Below are 25,951 nucleotides of genomic sequence, written 5' to 3'. Positions count from 1 at the left end.
TGGGGTGATCCCATGAAGCTGATTGGTGGGAGATTCAGGACAGAGAAAAGGGAAGACTTCTTCACACAGTGCGTAGTCAAACTATGGAATTCACTACCACAGGATGTAGTGATGGCCACCAATTAAGATGGCTTAAAAGGGAGTCAGACAAATTCCTGGAAAAGGCTATCAATGGCTACTAGTCCTGATGGCTCTATGCTTCCTCCAGTATCAGAGGCAGTGAGCCTATGTACACCAGTTGCTGGGGAACATGGGTGGGAGGGTGCTGTTGCGTTCATGCCCTGCTTGTAGGTTCCGGGTTGACAGCTGGCTGGCCACTGTGTGAACAGAGTGCTGGACAAGATGGACCCTTGGTCTGATCCAGCAGGGCTCTTCTTACATTCAATCATTTGATTGTCTCCTGGCTTTTGTGCTGTTTTTTCCCCATTCCAGGTTGAAAAACCTCTCCTAAGGCTTAGTTCCTGGCAATAAGAGCTTTAATCTAAAATATGCTGGTAGTTTGGCCTCAAAGAATCATAGAATAGTAGGGTGGGAAGGGGCCTACAAGGCCATCGAGTCCAACCCCCTGCTCAATGCAGGAATCCAAGTCAGAGCATCCCTGACAGATGGCTGCCCAGCCTCGTCTTGAACGCCTCCAGTGTGGGAGAGCCCCCACCTCCCTAGGTCATGGGTTCCGCTGTCGTATTGCTCTAACAGTCAGGAAGTTTTTCCTGATGTTCAGCCTCAGCCCTTTCACTTTTGTCCCCACCCAGCACCAGAATTCAGCCCCCAAAAGCTTCTCCGAAATGGAATCTGCCCTCAGGTTGGAAGAGGTCCTGCACCCGCTTGTGCAGCAGACTTCAATCCCCAGATCTACCTTTAGCCCCAACTTGTAATATGGAACACAGAGGCTTAAGATGAAAAAAGTGTGTCTCCAATTTTCTCTCACCAGGACATTTCTACATTATTAACATCTACTAGTTTTATAGCAGGTCAACCATCATGGTTTCACACACAAAGAGAATTCAAGTCTAGGAAAGGTGTTGAGAGGAATCTGTTACAGATACCTATACCCCACTCCCTTCCCACTGCTGCATAGAATGACAAGGAAAAGGGAATTCCTGCTAAACCGGCTTAACGGTTGAACCGGTTTAAGCCCACTGTGTCAGAGAGACAGCGATCAATCCAACGCAATGGGCTCACTTAAAAAAACAAATTAAATCAATCATGCATGAACTATAAACTTGCGCCACGAAAAGGGAACATCCTTCCACGCCAGGAAGGAGATTGTAACCCTTTCGCTACTCACATCCATATCTGCAGCCAAATCCTGGATCCTGTTGGGCTGCCCTCTGCTGTCTAAGCTGAAGGACGCTGGGATCTTCACATCCCATGGACTGGCACGGGCCTCTCCAACCAGCAGCCAAGCCACGGCGAATACCCAGAGAGTCCGCATAATGCCCGGCGAAGAGATTCACCTCAGAACTGAGAGACCAGCCACTTAAATAGAACATCCGCCCGTCATGGCATGGCCTTTCTGGGAGGAAGGGATGTGGTGGGAAAGGGAGGGAGAATGACCAAGAGGAGTCCTCTGCTCCAACCACCAGGAAATTTCACAAATTTCAGCCGTTGGTGGAAATGAAGAAGTGGTCTCGGTTTGGCAGAAAGGTGGTAAATTCTTCAAGACGGCTTCCCTTTGAAAGGAGCTGGAATCTGTGGAGGAACAAAAGGGGAAACGTCAGGATTGTAAGGTGTATCACCCCCCTGATTTTCATTTAACATTGTGGAACCCTTTTTTGACTGATCGCCTTATCTATTGGAAGAACAACTGTGCCTCCAATAATCAATCTATCTACCTACCCACCCAGGGGTGTTGCTAGGGTCTTAAAAAATCCAGGGCAAAGGCTCACAACACAACTTTGCATATACACACACATATATATTAGTCTAAGCGCACTTCTAATATATATGTGTGTGTGTGTGTGGTGTGTGCATACAGTGTGCTTGCGCGTGTGTACAGATTACATGCATACATAAGAAGTGTGCACTAACCCTCCCCCCACACTTCTACTCAGACCCCGATTCAGCATTCTGGAAAACATCCCACTTCTGCTCTGGCCAATTTGTAGTCGGACCACTTCAGCTCAGCACCAAACCTGAGTCAAGGTTTGGAAAAGTGAGTCTTTATGCTTCCTGTTGACTACCATGGGGAATTAGAAAAGAACTGTAAATTTTTTTCTCTTGGTCAGAACTGGATGATAATTTCAGGCATAGTAGCCCCCTAGAAGAGGATTATACCTGCCCAATGTCAGAAATATAGGTGCAGGGTTTATATTTTGATTTTCTTTTAAATGGAACTGCCAATAACATTTTAATTCCTTGGAAGAATTGGATAAGGATTTCAGGATTCATTGCCCCATCAGAGGAGAACATGTCTGCCAAATTTCAGAATGATGGCCACAAGGGTTTTTGTGCAAGGGTGGCCTTGACATTTTGAGGTCTCCAAAAGAAGACATACTTATCTCCCTATGTTCCTTGTGGACCATTGTTCTGAAAGTTACAGACAGCCTACAGTTGTCCCTAAGTAAGAAACCAGCAAAGTTTCAGAAGGATAGGTGCAGCAGTTCATGTGGAAGGGGAGTTCTCCAGTTTGAGGGAGGGAGTGATTTGCTTTCCCTGCCATTCATCCCTTCCCCAATAGTTTTTGGGTAAATGGTATGAAAATGCACAGGTCATTAGAGGTGTCCCCCAGGCAAGAAACCTGCAAAGTTTCTGAAGGATATACAAGCATTCTAATTTAGAATTACTAGAATTTATTTACGTTTCACCAATGTTAGCAGCAGGTGAACATGAGTGGGAAGGTGCTATTGCGCTCATGTCCTGCTTGCGGATGTCCAATGGGCATCTGGTTGGCCACTGTGTGAACAGAATGCTGGAATAGATGGACCTTGGTCTGATGCAGCATGGCTCTTCTTATGTTCTTAAATAGAGAGTGCCGCTGAGCATGTGCAGAATATTTTTCTTTCACCACTGAGCACTTACATTCTCCCCCCACCAATTCTATTCCCCTCCATGCAACCATCCCTCCCCATCCTACCATCCTCCAGCAACTCTGCATAAAAACACATGTCTTGTTTTGTGCAACTCCTCTCTACCTCCTCCTCATTATGCACAAGCTCTCATGCATTAAGTGCCTTTCCCTCACAAATGAAGCTAGAGTTCATGCAAAAAACAAAAACAAACCCCAAACCCACAAATGACACAAAACATGCATATGAGCTGAAAGGGTAGTCAATTCATTAGACAGAATTGGGTAGGCACTGTATTAAGCCTGCAGTACCATGCTCACAACTCAGGACTTATTTCTGAGTAAACATGCAGAACATCAAGGTGCAAATCTCCCTGCAAAAGTAACTTGTGCTGGAATCCTATGCACACTTTCCTGAGGGTAAGCCTCATTAAACATAATGGGGCTTCTGAGTAGGCATACATAGGATTGCATAAATTAGCAATATTTATCTCCCCTCCACTTAAAAAACAAACCCAAGACTCCTATTTTTAAAAAGATTAAAGCTTTCTGTTCATAGGAACATAGAAAGCTGCCTTATGCTGAGTGAGACCCTGGGTCCATCTAGCCCAGAATTGTTGACACTGACTGGCACCAGCAGCTGTCCAAAGTTTCAGGCAGGATTCTTTCGTGGCCCTACCTGGAGATGCTGGGGATTGAACCTGGGACCCTCTGCATGCCAAGCACATGCTCTGCCACTGCGCTACAGCCCTTCCTATTGCTGGATAATGGCAAATGGCAAACAGAAGAGCCCCAGCTTTGTTTCTCTGCAACCATGTGAATCCACTCTTCTCAAAGACTTGAGTGAGGAAAAGGAGAAAAACCAGCCCTCTTGTCTGTTTGTATAAAGTCAAATACAGTTCAGAACTTCTCTTGCCCAACGAAGAGAATTCTCTTTAAGAATTCCCCAATATATGCTCCGGATGGAATAAAGAAGAGAAAGAAAGAAAGAAAGAAAGAAAGAAAGAAAGAAAGAACAGGGGAGGGGAGGGGAGGGGAGGGGAGGGGAGAAGAAAAGAAGAATGGTGATTGGAAATGTGCATGGGAGTGGGGGATAGAGAGAATTCCCTAAGCCAAGTGGCTCCTTTCAGAGAGGTAGTACTTCAGAGGAATTTAGGAGGATGTGCAGGGTTTGCAATGATTGTACATACTTAAATGAGCTTTATGAGGTGAGGTGGCTGAGGGCTTTTTCTAGCTGTTTTTTTTTTTTTTTAACTGTAGAACCGATTTAAAAGCCCCAGCAGTTTCTCGGTCATGACGCCACATAGTCCTAACCCTCCGTTTGGGATTATTTGAGTCCTACAGCTATATAGGAGAAATTAAAGTGGAGGGAGAGAAAGAAGTTTGTGGAGACTGATTGGATCCTTCGCTGTACTGAAGCTACTAAACTTCTGCAGAATCCAAAAGTTCCAGTCTTGGTACAGTTTTTTTACCAGTATTTCACATGGAGCTCTTTCTTCCCTTCCTTCTCCCTCTTCAAAATTTCATTGCAGGCAAGCTCCCAACAGTGGGCATGTAACAGCAGAAAAGAAAAGTAGGGGGAGAGAGGTTTTTTGCACCTCAAAAAACCCTACACCAGAGATTAGGGATAGTGACCTCCTAATGGTCACCTTAAACACCTTCTGATTAGGATCTCTAATCCCCTGGGTGACTTGACAGTTTTTACTTTGTTTTAAACTTTGAGAAAAGGAAAATTTACACATGGCTAGCACAAAACCACTGGACCTGTCTGAAATTTGGTACATTCAGTCAGCTCCATAGGGCCTGCTAGGTCCCCAAATTCCATGAATTTATGTGGAAGCACAAAAAAATTATAGCTCTTTGCGTTGACAGATTTTCTTGGAAAAAGCAAATTTTACCTGTGGCTAGCACAAAAGCCACTAGATCTAACTGTCTGTACTTTGGCAGGCTCTGTCATCTCTATAGGGGCTTCCAGGTCCCAAAATTCCATGCACATATGTGGAAGCACAAAAAAAATATAGCTCTTTGCTTTGACACATTTTCTTGAAAATAGCCAATTTTACTTGTGACTAGCACAAACGCCACTGGACCTAACTGCCTGAAATTTGGCAGATTCAATCAGTTCCATGGGGGCTACAAAGCCTCCAAATGTCATGTATTTATCATACAAACTAAAGAAGTTATGGCTGTTTATGTTTTCCAATGCAAGTCAATGGGGAAATGTAAAAAAAAAAAGGCAATTAGGACAGCTCAAAAGATCCGAGGCCCAGCTCAAAAAAGATCTGGGGCCCGTGCCCTGGCGGGCTCTCCCAACGACGTCTGTCTGTCTGTCTGTCTATCTAAACTCTGGGTAGAACAGTTCAATTCAGTTCCCCTGCCATAGTTAAAGTAAACATTAGGTTCAATCGCACATTTTTAAGTGGCGTACAACTGGGAGGTCAGGTTAATGCAGGAGTGGGTAACCTGTGGCCCTCCAGATGATGTTGACTATAATTCCCCTCATCCCTGACTATCAGTCATGCTTGCTGAGGCTGATGGGAGTTGGAATCCAACAAACTCTGTTGGGGGGGGAACAGTTTGCCTATCCCTGGATTAATGGATCTAGGAATACTGTTGGAGTCTTTCCTTAACTGGTAATTTTGCCAGGACTATTATTGCTTTTGTAAGGGAAGTGAAATGTAAAACAGTCCACGAAGACTAGGATGTAGTTGGGAGACTCCTCTGGAAGGAGAGTGGCGTTCTGGAAAAGGGCACGCTTTATTTCTCCATTCCCCACCACATCGACACTTCAGTAAGCATGATGTAATCTAGGTGTCCGTGAAGGAAGCAACGGACAGCCTGCAGCTGGCAAGAGGCAGACTGAGAAAAACAGAGAGGCTGAGAGCTGGGCTTAGGCTCTGTAAGCACCTTAGGGTGCTGGCTGTCGCCTTGAAATCTGATGTGGAAGCAATAAACTTCGGCTGTCTACTGGAGCATGGCTACCTGTTGGGAGTATTTAAGCCTGACGTCTCCAATGTCTTGCCTGCGGATACCTCTCTTGACACCTGCTTTGTAAGATGTTTTTTAATTAAAAAAAGAAATGAACCGGGAGGCTGGCCTGCTGCAAAGTGAAGAGTTGCCTTCCAGCACCATCTTTATTTGGGTTCAAAAGAGAGGTTTTGTGCTTTGGAGCTCAGCCCCACCTCTGCCTTGGACTTAGGTTCTTGGACAAGTTAGTTTTCTTTTTGTCTCACCAGTAGGGATGCTGGAGAAATTCAGGACGGACCAAAATGAGCTTGGATTTCTAAGAATCCGACCTGCAGAATCTGCTGCGGAGCGACCCCCTCAGGCCGTGCGGAGTCTGTGGACTTTCAGGTGTTGTTTTTGTTGTTTTACTTTCCCAAAATTTATGTATATTTCTTCATAGGAAAATACAGACGTTTCTGCTGAGGAAAAGTTGAATGGAACGGGGGACAATACACTAAATGTTACGTACTAATTATGTAAATTGTTACAAAACCTCTTATGTAATTATTTACGTATTTTTTCCACATGACAAAAAAACCCCGCATCCACCTGTGAGCGGATGACAGAACAAAAGGCGCCTGACAACCCGCCAAACATAGACGGGGTGGATTTTACACAGTCCATACATCCCTACTCACCAGTCTGGCTGCTGGGAAATGAGTATTTTGCAACAGGCCACGCCCACCATGGCAGCCATTTATGAAAGGGGCAACTCTCCACACACCCTCCGGGGCAACCATTTTGAGAGAGCGCCCATAACACTCCCTCAAAATTCCAAATGTGCCCCGGGATGCAAACAAGTTGGGGATCTCTGCTTCCACCTATATTCAACCTATATATTTGTAAACAGACACAAATATTACAAAACACCCATAAACCTCCTGTGACCTCCTTGGTACCCAGAGTAAGCAATGCACCTCAGGAACATCTCATGGTCCAGACAAGTGAGGTAAGCATAACTGCATCTCCTGCTTTGGACCCAAACTCTTACAAGCACCGAGCAAGATTAAAACTGACTCTAGCCTTGAAATCTTTGGCCACAACCATTTCCAATTTCTCCGATTTGGGTGGGGGGAGGGAGTATTCCTCATCACCCTTTTTTTCGGTGGGGAAGGAGAGAAGGGAATAAGCATTTAGACAAAAGAGTCACCTTCCGTTTGAGCCTTCTCTTAACCAGAGAAGAGTTAATAAGTAAATAAATAAATACACTGAGGTGACATTTAACACAGTCAACTCCGTCAACACTAAAAATAGCCAGTCTTTCTCCGGGGCTGGGCGGGGGGAGTCCCTTCACCACTATCTACCTAGCAAGGGCCACGCAAGCAGGAAATCTGAAACCATGCTGGAAAAAACTCGACAGAAGTCACAACGTAAAACATCCTGAAAGCGGAATACCTACAATCTCTGAAGGTATTCTTAAAAAAGAAAAGAAAAAAGTATCAATCACTTTGTTTATCCGGCCTCGCAGGTCCCAAGATAATAAACTGAAGGGATTTGAGAACCTTTCCACAGAAGGAGTTAGTTAATCAGCATTCCTGTTTCCAGTATTCTTTTAAAAGTAGGGATGGGTGGACCAGTCTTATTTCCATGTCAGTTTCGCACAGGTTTGCTCATAATTCCATCCCCCTCCCATTTCTGTATCAATCTGCAATTTTTTTAAAAAAATGCAAAAATCCTCATTATTTTTAATCTATTTTTTTCACAGAAATGTGCATACACCCTTTTTGTACACATCCTATCATAACATTTTTTTTTTTATATGCAACTTGGTATGTTTTCCAGCACAGAACTGTCGTGCAGAAGTCAAAGAAGTGCAAAAACCAAAGGATAACCGTGTCCTGATGCACATATTAGTTGGGGAACTGCAAATCAGTTCTATTTGTTTAAAAATGCATACTAAATTACAGCCTTGCACATGCCCTGTACTAAAGTCCCTACCCACAAATTGAAAGCTTACACCTCTGCTTACAGGGTTATAATCTTTATTTATTATTTCATTTATATCCTGCCCTTTTTCCTCTTGCAAGGAACCCAAGGCAGCTTACGTGGTCCTCCTCCTCACCATTTTATGCTCACAACAACCCTGTGAGGTAGATTAAGAGCCAGTGACTGGCCCAAAGTCACCCAGCGAGCTTCATGATTAAGTGGGTACCCCCCAGTACCATTCCAGCATTCTCACCACTATGCCACACTGGCTTTATTGGGAGGTTTATTTGGGAAGGTCAATTAATTTGCTCGCTTTTTGCCCTTGTGATAGAAGGCCACATCTTCAATTTCTCAACAGACTCCCGGTTCATCTAAAAGAGGGTTTGGGAACCAAAGGGCTTGTTTGTATACGAATAATCACCCAAGCCCCAAACCTTGCTTTCAGTGCATTCCACGACTATGTGTTCAAAACCCTCAAAACGGATTTCCTCTATCCTTGTAGAGCAAAGAATCTTTAAGCTACATATCCTGCTGTCAGCAAGCTAAAATATTGTCATTCATTGGTATGCTTAGAATTTCACTTCAAGACCTCAGCTTAGCTTTAAAGGGGCTCTTTGTCCTTAGTAAAAAAAACAACAACACCTACCCACAGTCTTGCCCCACCCTATATTTTAGCCTTCGTTCTTGATTGATTGATTGATTGATTGATTAATGCTGGCTGGGGAAGCTGGGAGTTTTAGGACTTTTTTTCTGTCTAAACATGCATAGGATTGTGCCCTTACTATACTTTTAAACAACCCAATCACCAAAGTTCTTTGGATAGTGTAGAGAGCCATACAAACATAAAACAGAAACATTAAAACAAACAAAATCATTGTAGAATAAAACCAAGATAAAACCAGCAACAAGGAATCATAAAACCAAATTAAGCCCAGCAGCAGAATAAAGTACTAAAAGCATTTTTTTAAAACCCAGTTCTTAAAATGCCAGGAATAATAAGAAGGTCTTCATTTGGTGGCAAAATGACCATAGCACAGGCACCAGGCGAGCCTCTCTGAGGAGAACATTCCACAAATGGGATGCCACCACTGAAAAGGCCCTCTCGCTTGTAGCCCTCTGCCTTGCCTTGTATGGCAGGGACACCTGGAAGAGGGCTTCAGGTGATGATCCTAATGTCCAGGTAGGTAATTTTAGTTAAATCTGTGCCCGTGACTTCTGCTCCTCCAACTCTAGCACCCCCAATCTCAATAGCAAGATAAAAGCTCCATGTGAAGAAGCCCCAAGTTGCCTATATAACTTGATTAAGACACCACCTACATTTACGGCTCGGTATCAACTCCTTCTAATAGTGAACTCGCATGGCAAGTGCCAAAAGAAATGGAGTCAAAATAGGGCCACAGAGAAACAAAAGGGAGGTACCAGCATACTAGGGGGGACCGAGTTTTACAGAAGTAGAAAAAAAAAAAGTCAGAAAAACAAAACTGAGGACAAAAAAAAAACTCTTTAAAGAAACCTCAAATAACCCCATGGGGATTGAACGCATTCGGTAGCCATGTTAGCTGACAGGAACGAAACACTCCTGCTAGGAGGTGGCAATGCAGCCAACATTTTGTTCCACACTCCACTTGCAAATTATAATAAACCATCCTGCTTAGTCTCTTAAATGGAAATTGTAGAGAGGAGGGGTTTGTAATTTTTAACAAGTAATAAAGTATGACTTGTCGATCTGTCAGGCACTTGACCACAACTTTCACTCTTTCCTTATTTTTCTTTTCTTTTTTTGCAGTGCCTTAGGCCCAGTTTTCCTTTTGTATATTTCTCAGCTCAGGAACCCCCAATCAAGTGGGTTAGATTTTAAAAGCACTTCCCAGAGTTAACCTCAAGATGAATTGTTCTAAAAACTCATTTCCTGGCATACTAGCTTCCTTATTTCCTCTAGTTCCTGATAGTGCCCCCGCCCCAATGAATAGCTATTTTCCTTAAAAGTGTTTATTTTGTTTTATTTTAGGAACAGGGAATCTTCACAAGTATTTGCATTTAATAGTGATTCCTCACCTTCTCTTAAACATCCACTACCTGGATCTTCCATTTTGAATTTCCACACAATGCCGTTTGGTGAAGATCTAAAAAGGGATCTTCTAACGAACTCAGCCATTCAAATTCATGAACTTCCCTTTGAATTTTACTCCTGGGAAGCTGGAGCCGCTGAACAAATCCAATAAGTGCAGGAAAATTTTAAATGGGTGAGGCTGCCAAATAAAGGGCACACTACTACTTCTTTTTTAAAGCTACTTCGTGTCCGGTGTGTTACCATAATGGGAAAAAAAAAGGATTAAGATGACTTTTCCCAAGAACAAGCAGTAGCTTTGCTTGATTAAATTAAAGCTTGCCTTTCAACTTGCTCATCTCCATACCAGCTAGCAAAGCATAATTAAAAACAAAACAAAATTATAATCAGATATAATATAAAAACATGCCAAATGAAAACCCTATGAATAATGCTTAGCAGCAATATCTATCAGAGCCACAGAAACAAGAGAGGAAGCTAATCAGGACAACCCAAAAGTCCTCCCAGAAGAGGAGCGTCTTGATCTAGTATCTAGAGGCCAATCAGGTCAGTGGGGTTCAGGGCAGTCAACAAAGTGCCATCTGGAGGGCCTTCTCCCCCTTCTGGCTGCAGGCTTACCTTGCCACAGTAGCAGTTGACTGGGGAGCCATAATTTTAACATTCCCACAATACCCTGGAGGGCTCGACCTAGCATCACCCCGGGGCATTCTGGGAAATTAAAATGGCAGCTTTCCAGACACGAGACGGCTGATTTTTTAAAATTTAAATAGCCACAGTGTGTGTACGTGTGTGATCAGGATTGCATCGTGTGGGAAGAGGGTTATGCATTTCCTCCCACACGGCGGTCCTGATGAAAATTCCTCCCCTATGCTAATAACTATGAAAGTGGTTATTAGCATAGTTTCTGTTGGCACCAATGGAAGCTTCCCACCCAATGCTAAAAGCAGCATTAGATGTGGGGAGCTGTTTTTGATGGGACCATGTTGTCTGTTTCAGGGGGGGGGGGTTAAATTCTCCATCCCCTGTAGCACCAACCCCGATCAAGGGGCCCGCAATTAGCATTCCAATAACAAAAATCGGACACAATAAAGCATACACACATTTAACGAATCTAAGTTGATCCTCCGGCAAGAGAATCCTCCTTGCAAATAAAAGATATGAGAAACTGAGAGACACATGCCCCTCTTCTGTGCTTATTCATTTTAGCTCACTAATTTCTTAAATTTATTGATGCATAAGCCCAAGGTCACAGCATGACAGGAAGGCCATCATCTTTAGCACCCAGCCAAATCCTAGCTGAGATCCGACCACACGAACGCTCACCTCAGCGCACAAACCTGTCACGCGAAAGTGTGATGGCTGAAGTTCTTTTCCGAATTCTCAGCTTTGGGGCGAGGACTTACCTTTCCAAGATCCGCATGCCCAAGGCAAGAAAAGAGAATGCTCAGTTTGGGGTATAATTTTTTCAGCCACAAGATTCCGAATTTAAACGGAAAACATTAGATTTCTCAGCTCTGAAGCACCAAATATTTTCAGAAGGAAAACAACCACATCACTCGTACAAAATGCTAAAGCCGATGAACGGCAGTGGCTGATCTTTCAAATCTTGCTTTAGCCAGGACATCAGGAATATAAAGTGTCTATCTGAACTGACTGCTGTGTTGGTTGATATGCTTGTCTTATTCTCCTTGTTTTCATTGTACTGTTATTGAATAACACATAACAAATAATATTGTTAACAAGTATCATTAATATATTCAGTAACATTGTACTGTTTTTGAATAAGGAAGGAAGTATGTATCCTGGAACAACCAGATACCCCTGAGAATGATACTCACAGAAATATTCTGCGCCTGTATTTGGAGGGAGGCACCGGATGTCCTAATGCCAGGGGCATAAGATCAGGATTTCATAGAATAGTAGGGTTGGAAGGGGCCTATAAGACCATCGAATCCAACCTCTATTTGCAATAGATCTGCGAGGATTTCTGACTCCCAATAGTTTTAACAATACGCAAAACTAAAAGTAAAAACCAACCACACGCATTCTCTGCCCCAGCTGGCCTTGCATTTCTCTCTCCGCCTCAGTGTTCCTTATCTGCAAAATGGGAGTATTCATTGGCTGCCTTTGACCAGTTCGTTTTTGCAGTTCTCCTGGCCGCTTTCAAGAGTTTTGTCTGTAATCCCTGATTTATAGTAACTCAGGTGTAGAGTTGTATTTGTAGAGCAGAGGTAGGCAACCTGGTGCTGTCCAGATGTTTTGGACTGCAACTCCCACAATCCCTGACCATTGGCCACACTGGCTAAGACTTATGGGAATTGTAGTCCAAAACAACTGGAAGGTACCAGGTTGCCTACACCTATTGTAGAGCGTACAGGTCATGGGGTGTTGTAGATCATCGACTCCACTGGCAGCCCCCCCTCCCCCAAAACTAAGCTCTTCTTAGTGCACCATTCCTAAACCTGTCATCTGCCAGGTATTTTGGACTGTATCTCCTATCATCCAGTGGCCATGCCATCTGAGGATTATGGGAGTTGTAGCCAACGAATCTGGAGGAAATCAGGTTAGGGAAGTTTCGGGTTCTAATAAAAAGCAAAACAGGTCCCACAAGCCCAACATCTGCCCACCCTTGCCTTAGCCAAGTAATTTTTCCATCTCAGTCCCACCCTATTTGCAAAATGAAGGAAGTTTTATCCCCATCTGCTGCTGCTGCTGTTTTATTGCTGCTTTGTTTATAGTTCTGCAGTTTTTAGTAGTGCTGCTACACTGCTCTGTTTTAATGTCCGTGCAATGTTTTAATGTATTTATTAATTTATACTCTTTTAATACTGGCATATATATATATATATATATATATATATATTAAATGTGCACAGTCCAGAGACCTTAGGCTATCAAGTGGTACAGAAGGAGTAATAAATAAATAAATAAATATTCATATCTTTCCAGGGATTTTTAAAACTATAGATTTATGATGGTCAAAGTTCTTTGCAGTTGGAAAGACAGGATACAAGGATTTCAATCAACAAAAGGCTTCTGACATGAGTTACAGGCTTGGGTAGGGGATTGCTGGGGTAAAGGCCTTGGTGGCTAGGACTCGTGGGAATTTCATCTAATTTCATTAATTTCATTTATTATATTTCTATAACGCCCTGTTAAAAACCATTAAATACATAAAACATACAAAACATTCACATAATGACATAAAACACATAACACACAACGACAACATTTTAAAACAATTTGAAACCATCAGCCAGAGACAATCAGGAGACTTATTATATGCTGCCAAATGCCTGAGAGAAGGCAGTTTTAACCTGGCAGCAAAAAGATGACAATGTTGGCACCAGGTGGGCCTCGTCAGGGAGGATATTCCATAAATGGGGAGCCAGCAACAAGAAGGCCCTCTTCCTTGTTGCCGCTCTCCGAGCCTCCCTCGGAGGAGGTTCCCAGAGGAGGGCCTTAGATGCAGAGCGTGGTGTACAGGTCAGTTCATGCTGGGAGAGGCGTTCCGTCAGGTACTGTGGTCCCGAGCCGTGTAGGGCTTTATTTATTTATTTATTTATTTCTATACCTGGAGGGCACCAGGTTGGGGAACAGCTATCTGGGATTTAGAACCTCAAGGAAGAGAAGCAGAAACAATGAAGACTTTGCCGCAACAGACTAACGTGGAAAAAGGAAGAAATTATGCAATTTTGGCTTGGGTGTGCGCGTATCCAGAACTTGCTGTATTAGAAATGAGTAGTAATTGCATTCCTTTTGTCGTCTGCAGTACCTAAAGTACTGCAAGCACAAGATGAACACTCAGAGGGATGATCCTTTAATCTGAATTATAAATCAAGGGTGGAAGACTTTCGGCTCGTGCAATGTAGAAGCCTGAGGTGTTTTTTACTAGAATCTGTGATCCGCTAAACAGGGGCTGGGGAGACTGCACATACAAATACATCTGAGTTTCTAGAGATCAGGGATTCTGACACAAAAAGCAGCCACTGAGCTGCACAAAGATCTGGTCAAATTAATGCTCCCATTTTACAGGTGCAGAATACCGAGAGAGAGAGAGAGAGAGAGAGAGAGAGAGAGAGAGAGAGAGAGATTAGCACAAGGCCAGTGATGAACAGAGATTTTTTAACTTTCAATTTTACTTGCTATTGTAAAACTGTTGGGAGTCATAAAGCCTTGCTGATCTGCTGGAAATCACCCAGAGATCTACTGGCAGATCCCAATTGATCTCGAGCGCCTGCTATAAAGATGACTCAACTTTTTTTCAAGTTAGGCAAAAGACCAGCAAGTAAAGAGGAATCATTGGCAACCGGTAATGCTTACACAAGCGGGGAAAGACATCAACGCAAAGATTGTAAGCTCAGCAGCTCATTCCTCAATGATGTAGGCTCCCAGCAGACAAAAAGGAAGTACATTATCTACATGTCACGTTATGCATTTATGGAATGTACAACCGCAAGATGGGGTGATGGCCCATTAGCTTTAAATGGCTTTAGAGGGAAAATGTCTTAGTGAAATCCATGGATCGATCTATGAACAAGGATTGTGCTGAAGTGACGTGATAGGGCAACCTTGCTACAGCTAAGCAGGCTGGGGTCTGGTCAGTGCCTGGATGGGAGACCTCCTGGGAGCACTGCATACTGCCCACATGTATCACAGGTTCAGTCCCTGAGATCTCCTGTAAAAAGTATCAGATATGTGAATGCGAAAGAACTATGCCTGAGACCCTGGACAGCTACTCCCTGTCAGGGCAGACACATGTTAAAAGGGCCCCCTTCAGATGGCCACTGAACATACCCCAGCAACCCTTATGTGAAAGGGTTCTCTGGAACACTGAGCTAGATGGATAAGAATAATCCAACAGAGTCTTATGGCACCTTAAAGGCTAACACATTTATCCTGGCATACGTTTTCATGGACACTGTCCACTTCATCAGATTGTTGTTGCTGTTGCTATATTTCTATACCACCCCATAGCCGAAGCTTTCTGGGCAGTTTACAAAGATTAAAACCTATTAAAAATACAGTATGCAAAGTTTAAATAACCATTAAATAACCATGACTGGAATACAGCAATTGAAGGCTATAACTTGTTCAGAAAGAAGGAACAGAAAGGGAGGTGGAGTTGCACTATATGTTAAAAATACATATCTCTGCACAGAAATACAGGAGGATGAGCTTGGTAGCCCCATCAAGAGCATCTGGGTTAAAATAAATGGAGCAAAAAATAAAGGGAACATGGTGGTTGGAGTCTACTACCGGCCACCCAATCAAGGAGAAGACGAGGATGAAACTTTTGAAAAGCAAATTGCCAATGTTTCAAGGAAGCATGATGAAGTAGTAATGGGGGACTTCAATTTCCCCGATATTTGTTGGGAGACAAATTCTGCAAAACAGCCCGTCCCAGAAATTCCTGAGTTGTGTTGCGGATAACTTCCTCCTACAGAAAGTGGAGGAAGGAACTAGAGGATCGGCTATCCTTGACTTCATCCTAACCAACAGAGATGATTTAGTGGATAAAGTAGCAGTTACGGGAACTCTGGGGGAAAGTGACCATGCTATACTTGAGTTCTTGGTTCTAAAAGAAGCAAAAGCTGAGTGTAGCCAAACGTGTACCCTGGATTTTAGGAAAGTTGATTTTAATAAACTCAGAACAATGATCAGTAAGGTCCCATGGCAAGCGACTCCAATAAGAAAAGGAGTCCAAGATGGGTGGACGTTTTTAAAAAAGGAAATTCTCAAGGCACAATTACAAACAAGTCCAACAAGAAAAAAAGGTGGAAGACAACAGAAGAAGCTTCACAAAAAGCTTAGAGATGACCTGAAAACAAAAAAAAAGGACACATATAGGAGTGGAAGGAAGGCCAAGCTACAAAGGAAGAGTACAGGCAGGTAGCACAGAATTGCAGGGATGGCGTCAGGAAGGCTAAAGCTGAGAACGAGCTGAGGTTAGCGAGGGATGCTACAAGCAACAAAAAGGCTTTCTTCAGATACGTGCATAGTAAAAGGCAGAGGAAATAAATGGTGGTTCAGCTATTAAATAAGGATGGCAAAATGGTAACAGATGACAAAGGCAGAGGTGCTCAATTCCTACTTTGGCTCGGTCTTCTCCCGAAAGAGGGTCTATGGGTCCACCCGCAAAGGCGAAGTACAGACTGAAGGGGCAGGATTGCAGCTGGAGATCGATAGGCATATGGTCAAGGAACACCTAATTACTTTGAATGAGTTTAAATCTCCAGGGCCAGATCAACTGCATCCTAAAGTAATAAAGGAGCTGGCAGAAGAGCACTCAGAACTGCTGTCTATTCTCTTTGAGAAATCATGGAGGACGGGGGAGGTGCCAGATGACTGGAGGAGGGCTAATGTTGTCCCTATTTTCAAAAAGGGCAAAAAGGAGGAACCTGGGAACTACAAACCAGTCAGTCTGACATCAATCCCTGGGAAAATTCTGGAGCAGATGATAAAGCAATCCATCTGGAAGCACCTTGAAAATAATGCCGTGATTACTCCAGGCCAACATGGATTTGTCAAGAACAAATCCTGCCAGACGAATCTGATCTCACTTTTTGATCAAGTAACTTCCCCTGTGGACTGTGGGAATGCTGTGCTTTCGACTTTCGACCAAGTGCCCCATGATAACCTGATTAGCAAATTACCTAAAGGTGGGCTAGATGAAACAACGATCCGGTGGATCCACAGTTGGCTACAGAATCGGACTCAAAGAGTGCTTATCAATGGGATCATCTCAAACTGGGGAGAGGTAACGAGTGGGGTACCGCAGGGCTCAGTCCTGGGCCCAGTGCTCTTCAACATTTTTCTTAATGACTTGGAGGAGGAGGTGTAGGGAATGCTGATCAAATATGCAGATGACACAAAATTGGGCGGGACAGCTAATACCTCGGAAGACAGAAACAACATTCAAAGTGATCTTGATAGACTGGAGCGCTGGGCAGAAAACAACAGAATGAAATTTAATAGGCATAAATGCCAAGTTCTGCACCTAGGAAAAAGAAATCAAATGCACAGTTACAACATGGGCGATACTTGGATCAACAATACTACAAGCGAGAAGGATCTTGGAATTGCTGTAGATCACAAGCTGAATATGAGCCAACAATGTGATGTGGCTGCAAAAAAGGCAAATGCTCTTTTGGGCTGCATTTATAGAAGTATAGCTTCCAAATCACGTGAAGTACTAGCTCCCCTCTACTCAGCACTGGTTGTGCCTCAACTGGAGTACTGTGTCCAGTTCTGGGCACCACAGTTGAAGAAGGATGCAGACAAACTGGAGAGGGTTCAGAGGAGGGCAACAAAGATGATCAGGGGACTGGAAACAAAGCCCTATGAAGAGAGACTGAAAGCACTGGGCATGTTTAGCCTTGAGAAGAGAAGGCTGAGGGGAGATAGGATAGCGCTCTTCAAGTACATGAAAGGTTGTCACAGAGAGGAAGGCCAGGATCTCTTCTCGATCAGCCCAGAGTGCAGGACACGGAATCATGGGCTCAAGTTGCAGAAAGCCAGATTCTGGCTGAACATCAGGAAAACTTCCTGACTGTGAGAGCAATACGACAATGGAACCCATTACCTAGGGAGGTGGAGGGCTCTCCCACACTGGAGGCCTTCAAGATGAAGCTGGACAGCCACTTGTCAGGGATGTTTTGACTTAGATTCCTGCATTGAGCTGGGGGGGTGGACTCGATGGTCTTAAGAGGCCCCTTCCAACCCTACTATTCTATGATTTACACAAAAACACACAGACTGTAGACACGGAGACAACATATATCTAAAAACAACTTTAAACTATCAACCATGAAACAAATAAATATTTATATGAATATATATTCATATATGTATATATATTTATATAAATATTTATATAAATATTTTATATTATTTTATGTAAAATAACCATTTACATAAAAACACACAGACTCTAGACACAGTGACAACATATATCCATAAACAACTTTAAGCAATCAACCATGAAAGAAATTGAGGACCTGATTAAAACTCATATGCTGCCAAATGCCTGAGAAAAGAGAAAGGTCTTGACCTGGTGCCTGTTAGCACCAGGTGGGCCTTATCGGGAGATCATTCCACAATTGGGAGGCCACCACCAAGAAGGCCCTGCATAAGATGCATCTTATGCAGTGGTATAGTGGTAGATTTTGAACTGCAGGTGCTCATAAGTCTCCATGTCCCAAGAAGAGTCCAAAAATGCTGACAGCTGTATCAACAAACCAGTTCTTGCACTTTTATCTCTACCAAGAGCAGGTCTTTTGTAAAGCTACTGGCTCTTAATTGCCCATTCCAGAGCAAGCCACCTCAAAATACTTTGCATTACAACCCCAAAATACTTTGCATTACAACAGGGAACGACATATGGTTACTGGGAAAGTCCATTTTCCCATGGCTACTGGAAAGATTGTAGGTAATCTCAAAGGGAACAGGGACTTCTGAGGGGGGTGGCAGATGACGTCAGCGTCCTTGCTAATAAAAAAAAAAGTGTTGGGGCTGCGTCCCTGACAGCCCTGCCTCCACTACACCACTGATCTTATGCGAGAATAAATTGGTTGGTCTTTAACATGCCACAAGACTCTTTGTTGCTTTTGATGCCGCAGACTAACACAGCGACCCCCTGTCAATAATCCAGTTTCCGATGTACCTGTCCTGGGCTGGGGGGGGGGAGGGGGAATGAAATATAATATGGGCAGCAAGCCCAGAGAGCTTGACTATAACATTAGGTTAGCTTTCCTCATCCTGATGCCATGCAGCAGTGCCAGCTGGGGGGATTAGGGGACTTTAGTCTAAGACATCTGAAAGGCACCTGCTTGGGGAAGGATGGATTAGACCTTTGGCTTGGTCCAGCAAAAGCCAATGCCCTGGTTCTCCCTCCTTTTCTAGTGGTGCAGCTACGGCTAGGGTCAAAGTCCACCCGCCCCCACAGCCCCCCAAATGCCCACCAAGAGAGCAGCAAGCTCAGAGGCAAAATCCATCTTATTCCTGTAGCCCTGATGGTGCTAGGACTTAAAGCAAAATATGCGTCTAAAAGGCGAAACTGCAAATTCTCCGAGTTTTTTTAAATCAGGGCTGGCAAACAGTTTCATTGCTGTTTCTCTACCTATTAGGAACATAGAAACAGCTGTAAAGCATGGAGTGGCGGGGAAGGGAGAAGAGGAATGCTAGCGGTGCGCTTCCCAACAGACTAGGCCGTCTCAACAGAGTCCTGTAAGATTTATTGCCGATTCTTACATTTGTACCCTGCCTTTTTGCCTCTTGCAAGGAACCCACGGCAGCTTACGCGGTCCTCCTCTGCTCCATTTTATCCTCAGAACAACCCTACAAGGTAGATCAGGCTGAGCGTCAGTGACTGGCCCGAAGTCACCCAGGGAGCTTCATGGCTGCGTGAGGACTAGAACTCGGGTCTCATCCGGTCCAGCACCCTAACCGCTATGTACCCCAGCTGTCTTTATTACTACGTAGCAATAGAGTGCTCGGCACAGGGAGCCTGCCCCCAAAACTAGCCCTTCACCATTCTATCATACAGTATGTGCGGGAGGAGGAGGAGGTTTCAGGAGTCTTCGGAGAGGGCTCTTTTTTAACCTTCTCCTCCTCTGCAAGGCCAGCTGTTCTTTCCTCTTGCAAGGAACCCGAGGCAGTTTACACGGTCCTGCTCCTCCTCCCCATGTTAGCCTCACAACGACCCTGCGAGGTAGGTCTGGCTGCGCATCAGCGACTGCTCCAAAGCCCCCCTCCCCCTCCGTGAGCTTCATGAGGACTAGAACCCGGAACTGCGGAGTCCCCGTCCAACGCTCTAACCATTACGCCATACTGGCTCATCAAGTCGCGGCTCCGATTTCCCCTCGCCTCCGCGCTGCGCCAGCAGGCCAAGCGCGAGGCGCGCCCAGCTGGGCACCCCCCCCCCCGGGGCTCCGCGCGGCCGAGAGAGGCGTTTGCCCCGCGCCCACGCAGCCGCCTCCGATGCCAAAGGAGGCAGGGCGACGTGGTGGAGCTGCTCGCCTTCCCGGTGCCAGGGACGCCCCAGAAGCGGCTGCCCGCCGCCGGCACCGCGGCTGCGGGAGCCCAGCCCGGGGCGATCGCCCGGGATCGCCCTCTCCGTCCAACCCGGGGCCCCTGCCCTGCCCTGCCGGCGCGCCCGCCCCGCACCTGCGCCCGGAGCCCCCCGCCGCGGCCACTCACCGGCCCCAGAAGCCAGCCAGCCACCAGGTCGGCGCGCCGCGCAACCCGGCGCGCCCGCCCCGCCGTCTGTGGCCGGCCGAACCAGCCCGGACTCCGCCCTCCCTTCGCCAGCTCGGCCCTCTCCTCGCCAGCGGCTTAAAGCGACAACGTGTCTTTCTCCGGCAAGGCCGGCAGCCGCTCTAGTCTCGGGCTTTAGAATCAGATTAGGGGCGCAATCCTAGGCATGGGTGGGGGGAGTCCTACAACTCCCAGCAGCCCCCAGCTAGCCGTACTGGCTGGGGAAAGCCGGGAGTTGCAGGCCCTTGTATTTATTTTTTAGGGTGCAATCCTATGCAGGTTCAGACAGAAAAAAGGCCCACAATTCCCGGTGTTCCCCAGCTAGCCATGCTGGCTGGGGAAAGCCGGGAGTTGCAGGCCCTTGTATTTATTTTTTAGGGTGCAATCCTATGCAGGTTCAGACAGAAAAAAGGCCCACAATTCCCGGTGTTCCCCAGCTAGCCATGCTGGCTGGGGAAAGCCAGGAGTTGCCGGCCCTTGTATTTATTTTTTAGGGTGCAATCCTATGCAGGTTCAGACAGAAAAAAGGCCCACAATTCCCGGTGTTCCCCAGCTAGCCATGCTGGCTGGGGAAAGCCAGGAGTTGCCGGCCCTTGTATTTATTTTTTAGGGTGCAATCCTATGCAGGTTCAGACAGAAAAAAGGCCCACAATTCCCGGTGTTCCCCAGCTAGCCATGCTGGCTGGGGAAAGCCAGGAGTTGCCGGCCCTTGTATTTATTTTTTAGGGTGCAATCCTATGCAGGTTCAGACAGAAAAAAGGCCCACAATTCCCGGTGTTCCCCAGCTAGCCATGCTGGCTGGGGAAAAGCTGAGAGTTGCCAGCCCTTGTATTTATTTTTTAGGGTGCAATCCTATGCACATTTAGACAGAAAAAAGCCCGACAAGTCCCAGTATTCGCTAGCCATACTGGCTGGGGGTTACTGAGAGTTGTAGGTCTTTTTCAGTCTAAACGTGCATAGGACTGCACTCTTAAAAAAATGAATAGAGTTCTCCCCACTCTTATCACACACTCTTTATGATCTGCCCCCTCTCACAGTTGCATCATAAATCATGAACTTGTTTACAGGGGAGGGAGGGAGAGCCCCAGGCAATACAGGTTTACTCAGAAGATTCTTGGAATTCAATGGGGTTTTACTAGTAGTGACTTCCTTTAAACCTCTAGATTGAAAGCAATCTCCAGATGTTTTGGACTATTTATTACGTTTTTAAAATCCGCCCAATAGCCAATGTTCTCTGGGTGGATTATAGTTACAAGACTAAAATTCCATAGAAATGGGAAAAAAATAAAATAAAATGCAATACACATAGTTAAAAGAATGCAAAGAGTCCAACACATCTGTAGGGGAAAGCCAGGTTACTTACTGCATTTATACCCCCACCCCACCCCACCCCACCCCCTGCACACACCCATGTCCCTTTAATGCAATAGTAATTCCAAGGCAGCTTATAATGAAAATGAAATAGACAAATATAATGCAATAATGAAGTAAATGGACTTCTTGGGGTCAAACAAGTGAAGCTTTCAAGAAAGTGGAGTCAGAACCCCTCCATATGTATATAGAAGTAAGCACTGGTGGTTTCAGTGGGCGGTTACTTATGAGTAATCATACATAGGATGGGGCTACACACTTGCAAAGTGTTTCACAAGTTGTCAATATGCTTCTTCCCTTTCACTGTGGCATCCCCACATGCTACACTGCTGCTGACATTTTAGAGATGGTAAAAACAAGGTTAAGAAAGAGTAAGGCCTGCTTAAGGTTACAAGGTGAAACCATAGCGGACGTGAATCTAGGCCTTCCTGATTAATGTCCAAATCTCTATCCAACAAACCAAACTACCTGTTAAAGTTTGGTGGTGTTTATATTTTGGCTGTGGCTGCAATCTCATGCATAGTTACTTGGAAATAAGCCTTGCTCCTGAGTTAACATGCACACACAGGGATCCCACTGCACAGAGACACAGAGGTTATTTGAGCAAGGTTATTTGACAAGTCCCTTCCAGCTCCCAATGGCAGCACTAAAGTTTAACACAAGAACATGTGAAATAAACAGCGGTACATTTAATCGTGCTCAGAATAGCAGAACCGGTGCCCAACTATTCATTATCATTGCTCTAAATGAAGCTTGGGAATTTGACCACTCCAAAGAGTACTTTGCCAATTGACCAGCTATGTAATTGATAAATGCTTTCAGCATTTGACTGTTTAATAGTCCTGCGGCAGAAGAAACCCTTACTAAATACATAAACCTAAGTTCATTCCATTGTCAAAACTTATCTAAAGGCCTCACTATTATAATCAATTACATTTAAAAAAGAAACAATGCTATGCAAATTGTTACTACCAAGAACATCAACCTGTTCTTCTCAACTCTTCTTTGGATTTCCAGGGAGAGCCCACAGAATTGCACATTCTGTTTCAACTGAAATCGGGTACACAACGGACACACACAGCGCACCTAGGAAAGACAAGTCAGGTTTTAAAGTGTGGCAGTGTTTATGAGGAAGAGATTGCCCAGGTGTGTGTCTGTTAAAAACCTCCACTTCTGCCTTTACTATCAGATAACACCCTAGCACAGATTTCCCCAATCCGGTGCCCTCCAGATGTTTTGTACTGCAGTTCCCAACCATCTGTTGAATTTCAGTGTTTTTGCACAATTGTTAGATTGTGAGAGGAGCCTGCAGCATTGCAAAGCTCCCCCATTCTTTCATTTTTATTGATTTTACTGATAGCGTTTAGAGCAGGGGTGGAGAACCTGTGATCCTTCAGACATTGTTGGACTCCAGGTCACATCAGCTCCAGCCAGGATGGCCAATAGTCAGGGATGATGTGGGCTATAGTCCAAAAACATTTGGAGGACCACAGGTTCCACACCCCTGATGAAGATGCTGCCCTATAACAAAAAGTTCTCCAGGCAGCTTATAACATAACAGAAAACAAGTGAAGAGCACTTTGACAGTAAAATACTTTGCTTTATAAGTCTAAGTTGGAGTAGTAAGGCCGACAGTTACCCACCTGAGTACAGGCCCCAAATAAGCAAGTGCAATACCTTTGTGTGGCTTATCTAACATTGGTGGCTCTCTGTTATCAAGTAGATATAAGCTGAAGTGAGTCACTATAGAAGTAAGACAGAGGAAGGGAAGCATCAAAGGCAAGCAGTCTGAGCTTGGATAAAGCAAACACCTTACAGCAAAACACCATCAAGCATAAGAACATGAGAAGAACCACGCTGCATTAGACCAAGGTCCAGCTAGTCCAGCATTCTATTCACACAGTGCCAACCAGCTGCCCGTGGGAAGCCTAGAAATAGGACAGGAGCGCAAAAACACCCTCTTGCCCAAATTCCCCAGCAACTGGTATAGATAGGCATCCTGCCACTGATATTGGAGGTAGCATAAAGCCATCAGAACTAGCAGCCACTGATAGCCTTCTCCTCCATGAATTGGTCCAATCCCCTTTTAAAGCCATCCCAAGTGGTGGCCATCACTTCATCTTCTGCATGTGAATCCCATAGTTTAACTATGTGCTGTTGTAAAGAAGTCCTTCCTTTTATCTGCCCTGAATCTCCCACCAATCAGCTTCATGGGATGACCCCATTGGGTTCGAGTATAATGAGAGGGGGAGAAAAATGACTCCCCTACCCACTTTCTCCACACCATGTTTAACCACTAACAAAATGCCTGCAGCAAGGTAATTAAAGGCTCCTTGGCCAATCAGAAGGCTAGATTTGGGAACCCATTAGGGCCTCAGAGTTCCTTAAAGGAACAGAGGAGGAAAAACAAAACTTTCTATTGCTTCCGGATCTTTCTATATTGGCCAAGTGGGTGGTGTTTTGGGCCTCTGGTCCCACAAAACATGGTATATCTAGTCTTTTCCAGCTTCACATGGATACTCTAAGGGCATCCATTATATTGTATGGAGCTGCTATGTCAGCCTTGTAATTAAGTAACAGAAGTTACTAGCCTTCAAAAACAATTACAGCGAGGTTGGTAGCATGCATTTCCATGATAGCTGCAGAGGGAGAGCAGCCCTTGCCTCCATGGCTACTGGACTCTTAGTAGGCTAGTGAAAATAAGCTGTCTTCTACTGAGTAGATGGCAGAGAAGGATGAGGTTGCTCCATCCGACCTTCACCAGCCCCAGCCCGCTTGGTTTCTGCACTGCTTCTGGAGGAGGAAGGAAGGGAGGCTCTGTCCCTCCTCCACCACCCCACTCAGTCACCTGTACAGAATTCCTGTTTGCCCATAGCGACTAGGTAAGTTGTGAAATACATGGCTGTGTTAAATCATAGCTCCAAGGATAGCCCTCTGAAATAAAAGCAGAGGTTGCTCTACAACATGGCTAAACTGGTGTAGCTGTATGTTTGCTGTTTCTTTAAAAGGCTCCTGTGCCTTGAAATTCTGACAGTGAGGCAGCTATTAAACAGGCAAAGTTTTCCTCATTATTGCATCTCCAATGTCAGAAAAAGCTAAACCTGTTGAATGCCCCCCGCCTGTTAAACGTACAAAACCTCTGACAGAAAGAAAAGGCATCAATCTTACCTTTGCATGTGATTCCTAACACAGCTCCCTTAGGAGCCTCATCCTATTCCTACTTATTGGAAATCAATCCCACTGAATTTAATGGGATTTTCAACATTAAAAAAAAAACTAAGATCATGTTATCTGGCCCCATCACTTCCTGGCATATAGAAGGGGAAGAAGTGGAAGCAGTGACAGATTTTATTTTCTTGGGCTCCAAGATCACCGCAGACGGTGACTGTAGCCATGAAATTAAAAGACGCTTGCTCCTTGGGAGGAAAGCTATGGCAAACCTAGACAGCATAGTAAGAAGCAGAGACATCACCTTGCCGACAAAGGTCCACATAATCAAAGCTATGGTTTTCCCAGTAGCAACATATGGCTGTGAGAGCTGGACTATAAGGAAGGCTGAGTGCTGAAGAATCGATGCTTTCGAACTGTGGTGCTGGAGAAGACTCTTACGAGTCCCCTGGACTGCAAGGAGGTCAAATCAGTCCATCCTAAAGGAAATCAACCCTGAGTGCTCATTGGAAGGACAAGCTCAAATATTTTGGCCACCTAATACGAAGAGAAAACTCACTGGAAAAGACCCTGATGCTGGGAAAGATCGAAGGCAAAAGGAGAAGGGGACAGCAGAGGATGAGATGGCTAGATAGCATCACCGATGCAATGAATATGAACTTGAGCACACTCCAGGAGAGAGTGGAGGACAGGAAGGCCTGGCATGCTATGGTCCATGGGGTCATGAAGAGTTGGACACGACTGAACAACAACAACAACCCCTACGGAGGCGTGCACAGGATTGCAGCCTTAATAATGCAGGAAAGAGCGTCCCTTTGTAGTGGCCACGTGAGATCTCATTCACAGAAACAGTAGATGAGAAGGTAAAACTGTCCTGTTCCTGGTCTGTACCTACAAGTGGAGGACAGAATGCTCCACTTTCTGCATATAAACTAGAAGTCAGGGTAAACAGTTCTCACTTAGCCTACCTCCTGACCTGCTGGATTTCTATGCGTAAGGGCCACATACACACACAAAATTGGGGAAGTGTTCAGCCTTGCAGTCCCCCACCTGCACTTGGAACTGCAATTCTTGGACCATTCCTGGACATCCCTGGAAGTCCAGGAATAGTTTTACCACTTCTGTCTACTGTTCCAATTATCGGTACC

General features: G+C 44.9%; 1 protein-coding gene across 2 annotated transcripts in view; it reads right to left on the bottom strand.

Annotated features, from left to right (window-relative positions):
- Window positions 1–1,525, bottom strand: part of SLC8B1 (solute carrier family 8 member B1) — a 28,866-nt gene extending 27,341 nt beyond the window's left edge. For both annotated transcript variants that reach the window (XM_084820447.1, XM_084820446.1), the window contains exon 1: window positions 1,289–1,525. In XM_084820447.1, the coding sequence (XP_084676573.1) occupies window positions 1,289–1,435 (147 nt within the window). In that variant the 5' untranslated portion in view covers window positions 1,436–1,525. The remainder of the gene's footprint in view (window positions 1–1,288) is intronic.
- Window positions 1,526–25,951: the final 24,426 nt, after the last annotated feature.

Source organism: Heloderma suspectum, chromosome 13 (genome assembly GCF_057233095.1).
Source record: "Heloderma suspectum isolate Gila_16-S chromosome 13, 16-S_ref, whole genome shotgun sequence".
NCBI classification, from domain to species: domain Eukaryota; kingdom Metazoa; phylum Chordata; class Lepidosauria; order Squamata; family Helodermatidae; genus Heloderma; species Heloderma suspectum.
Note: the sequence above shows the minus strand (reverse complement) of the source record. Positions and strands in the feature narration are given on the sequence as shown.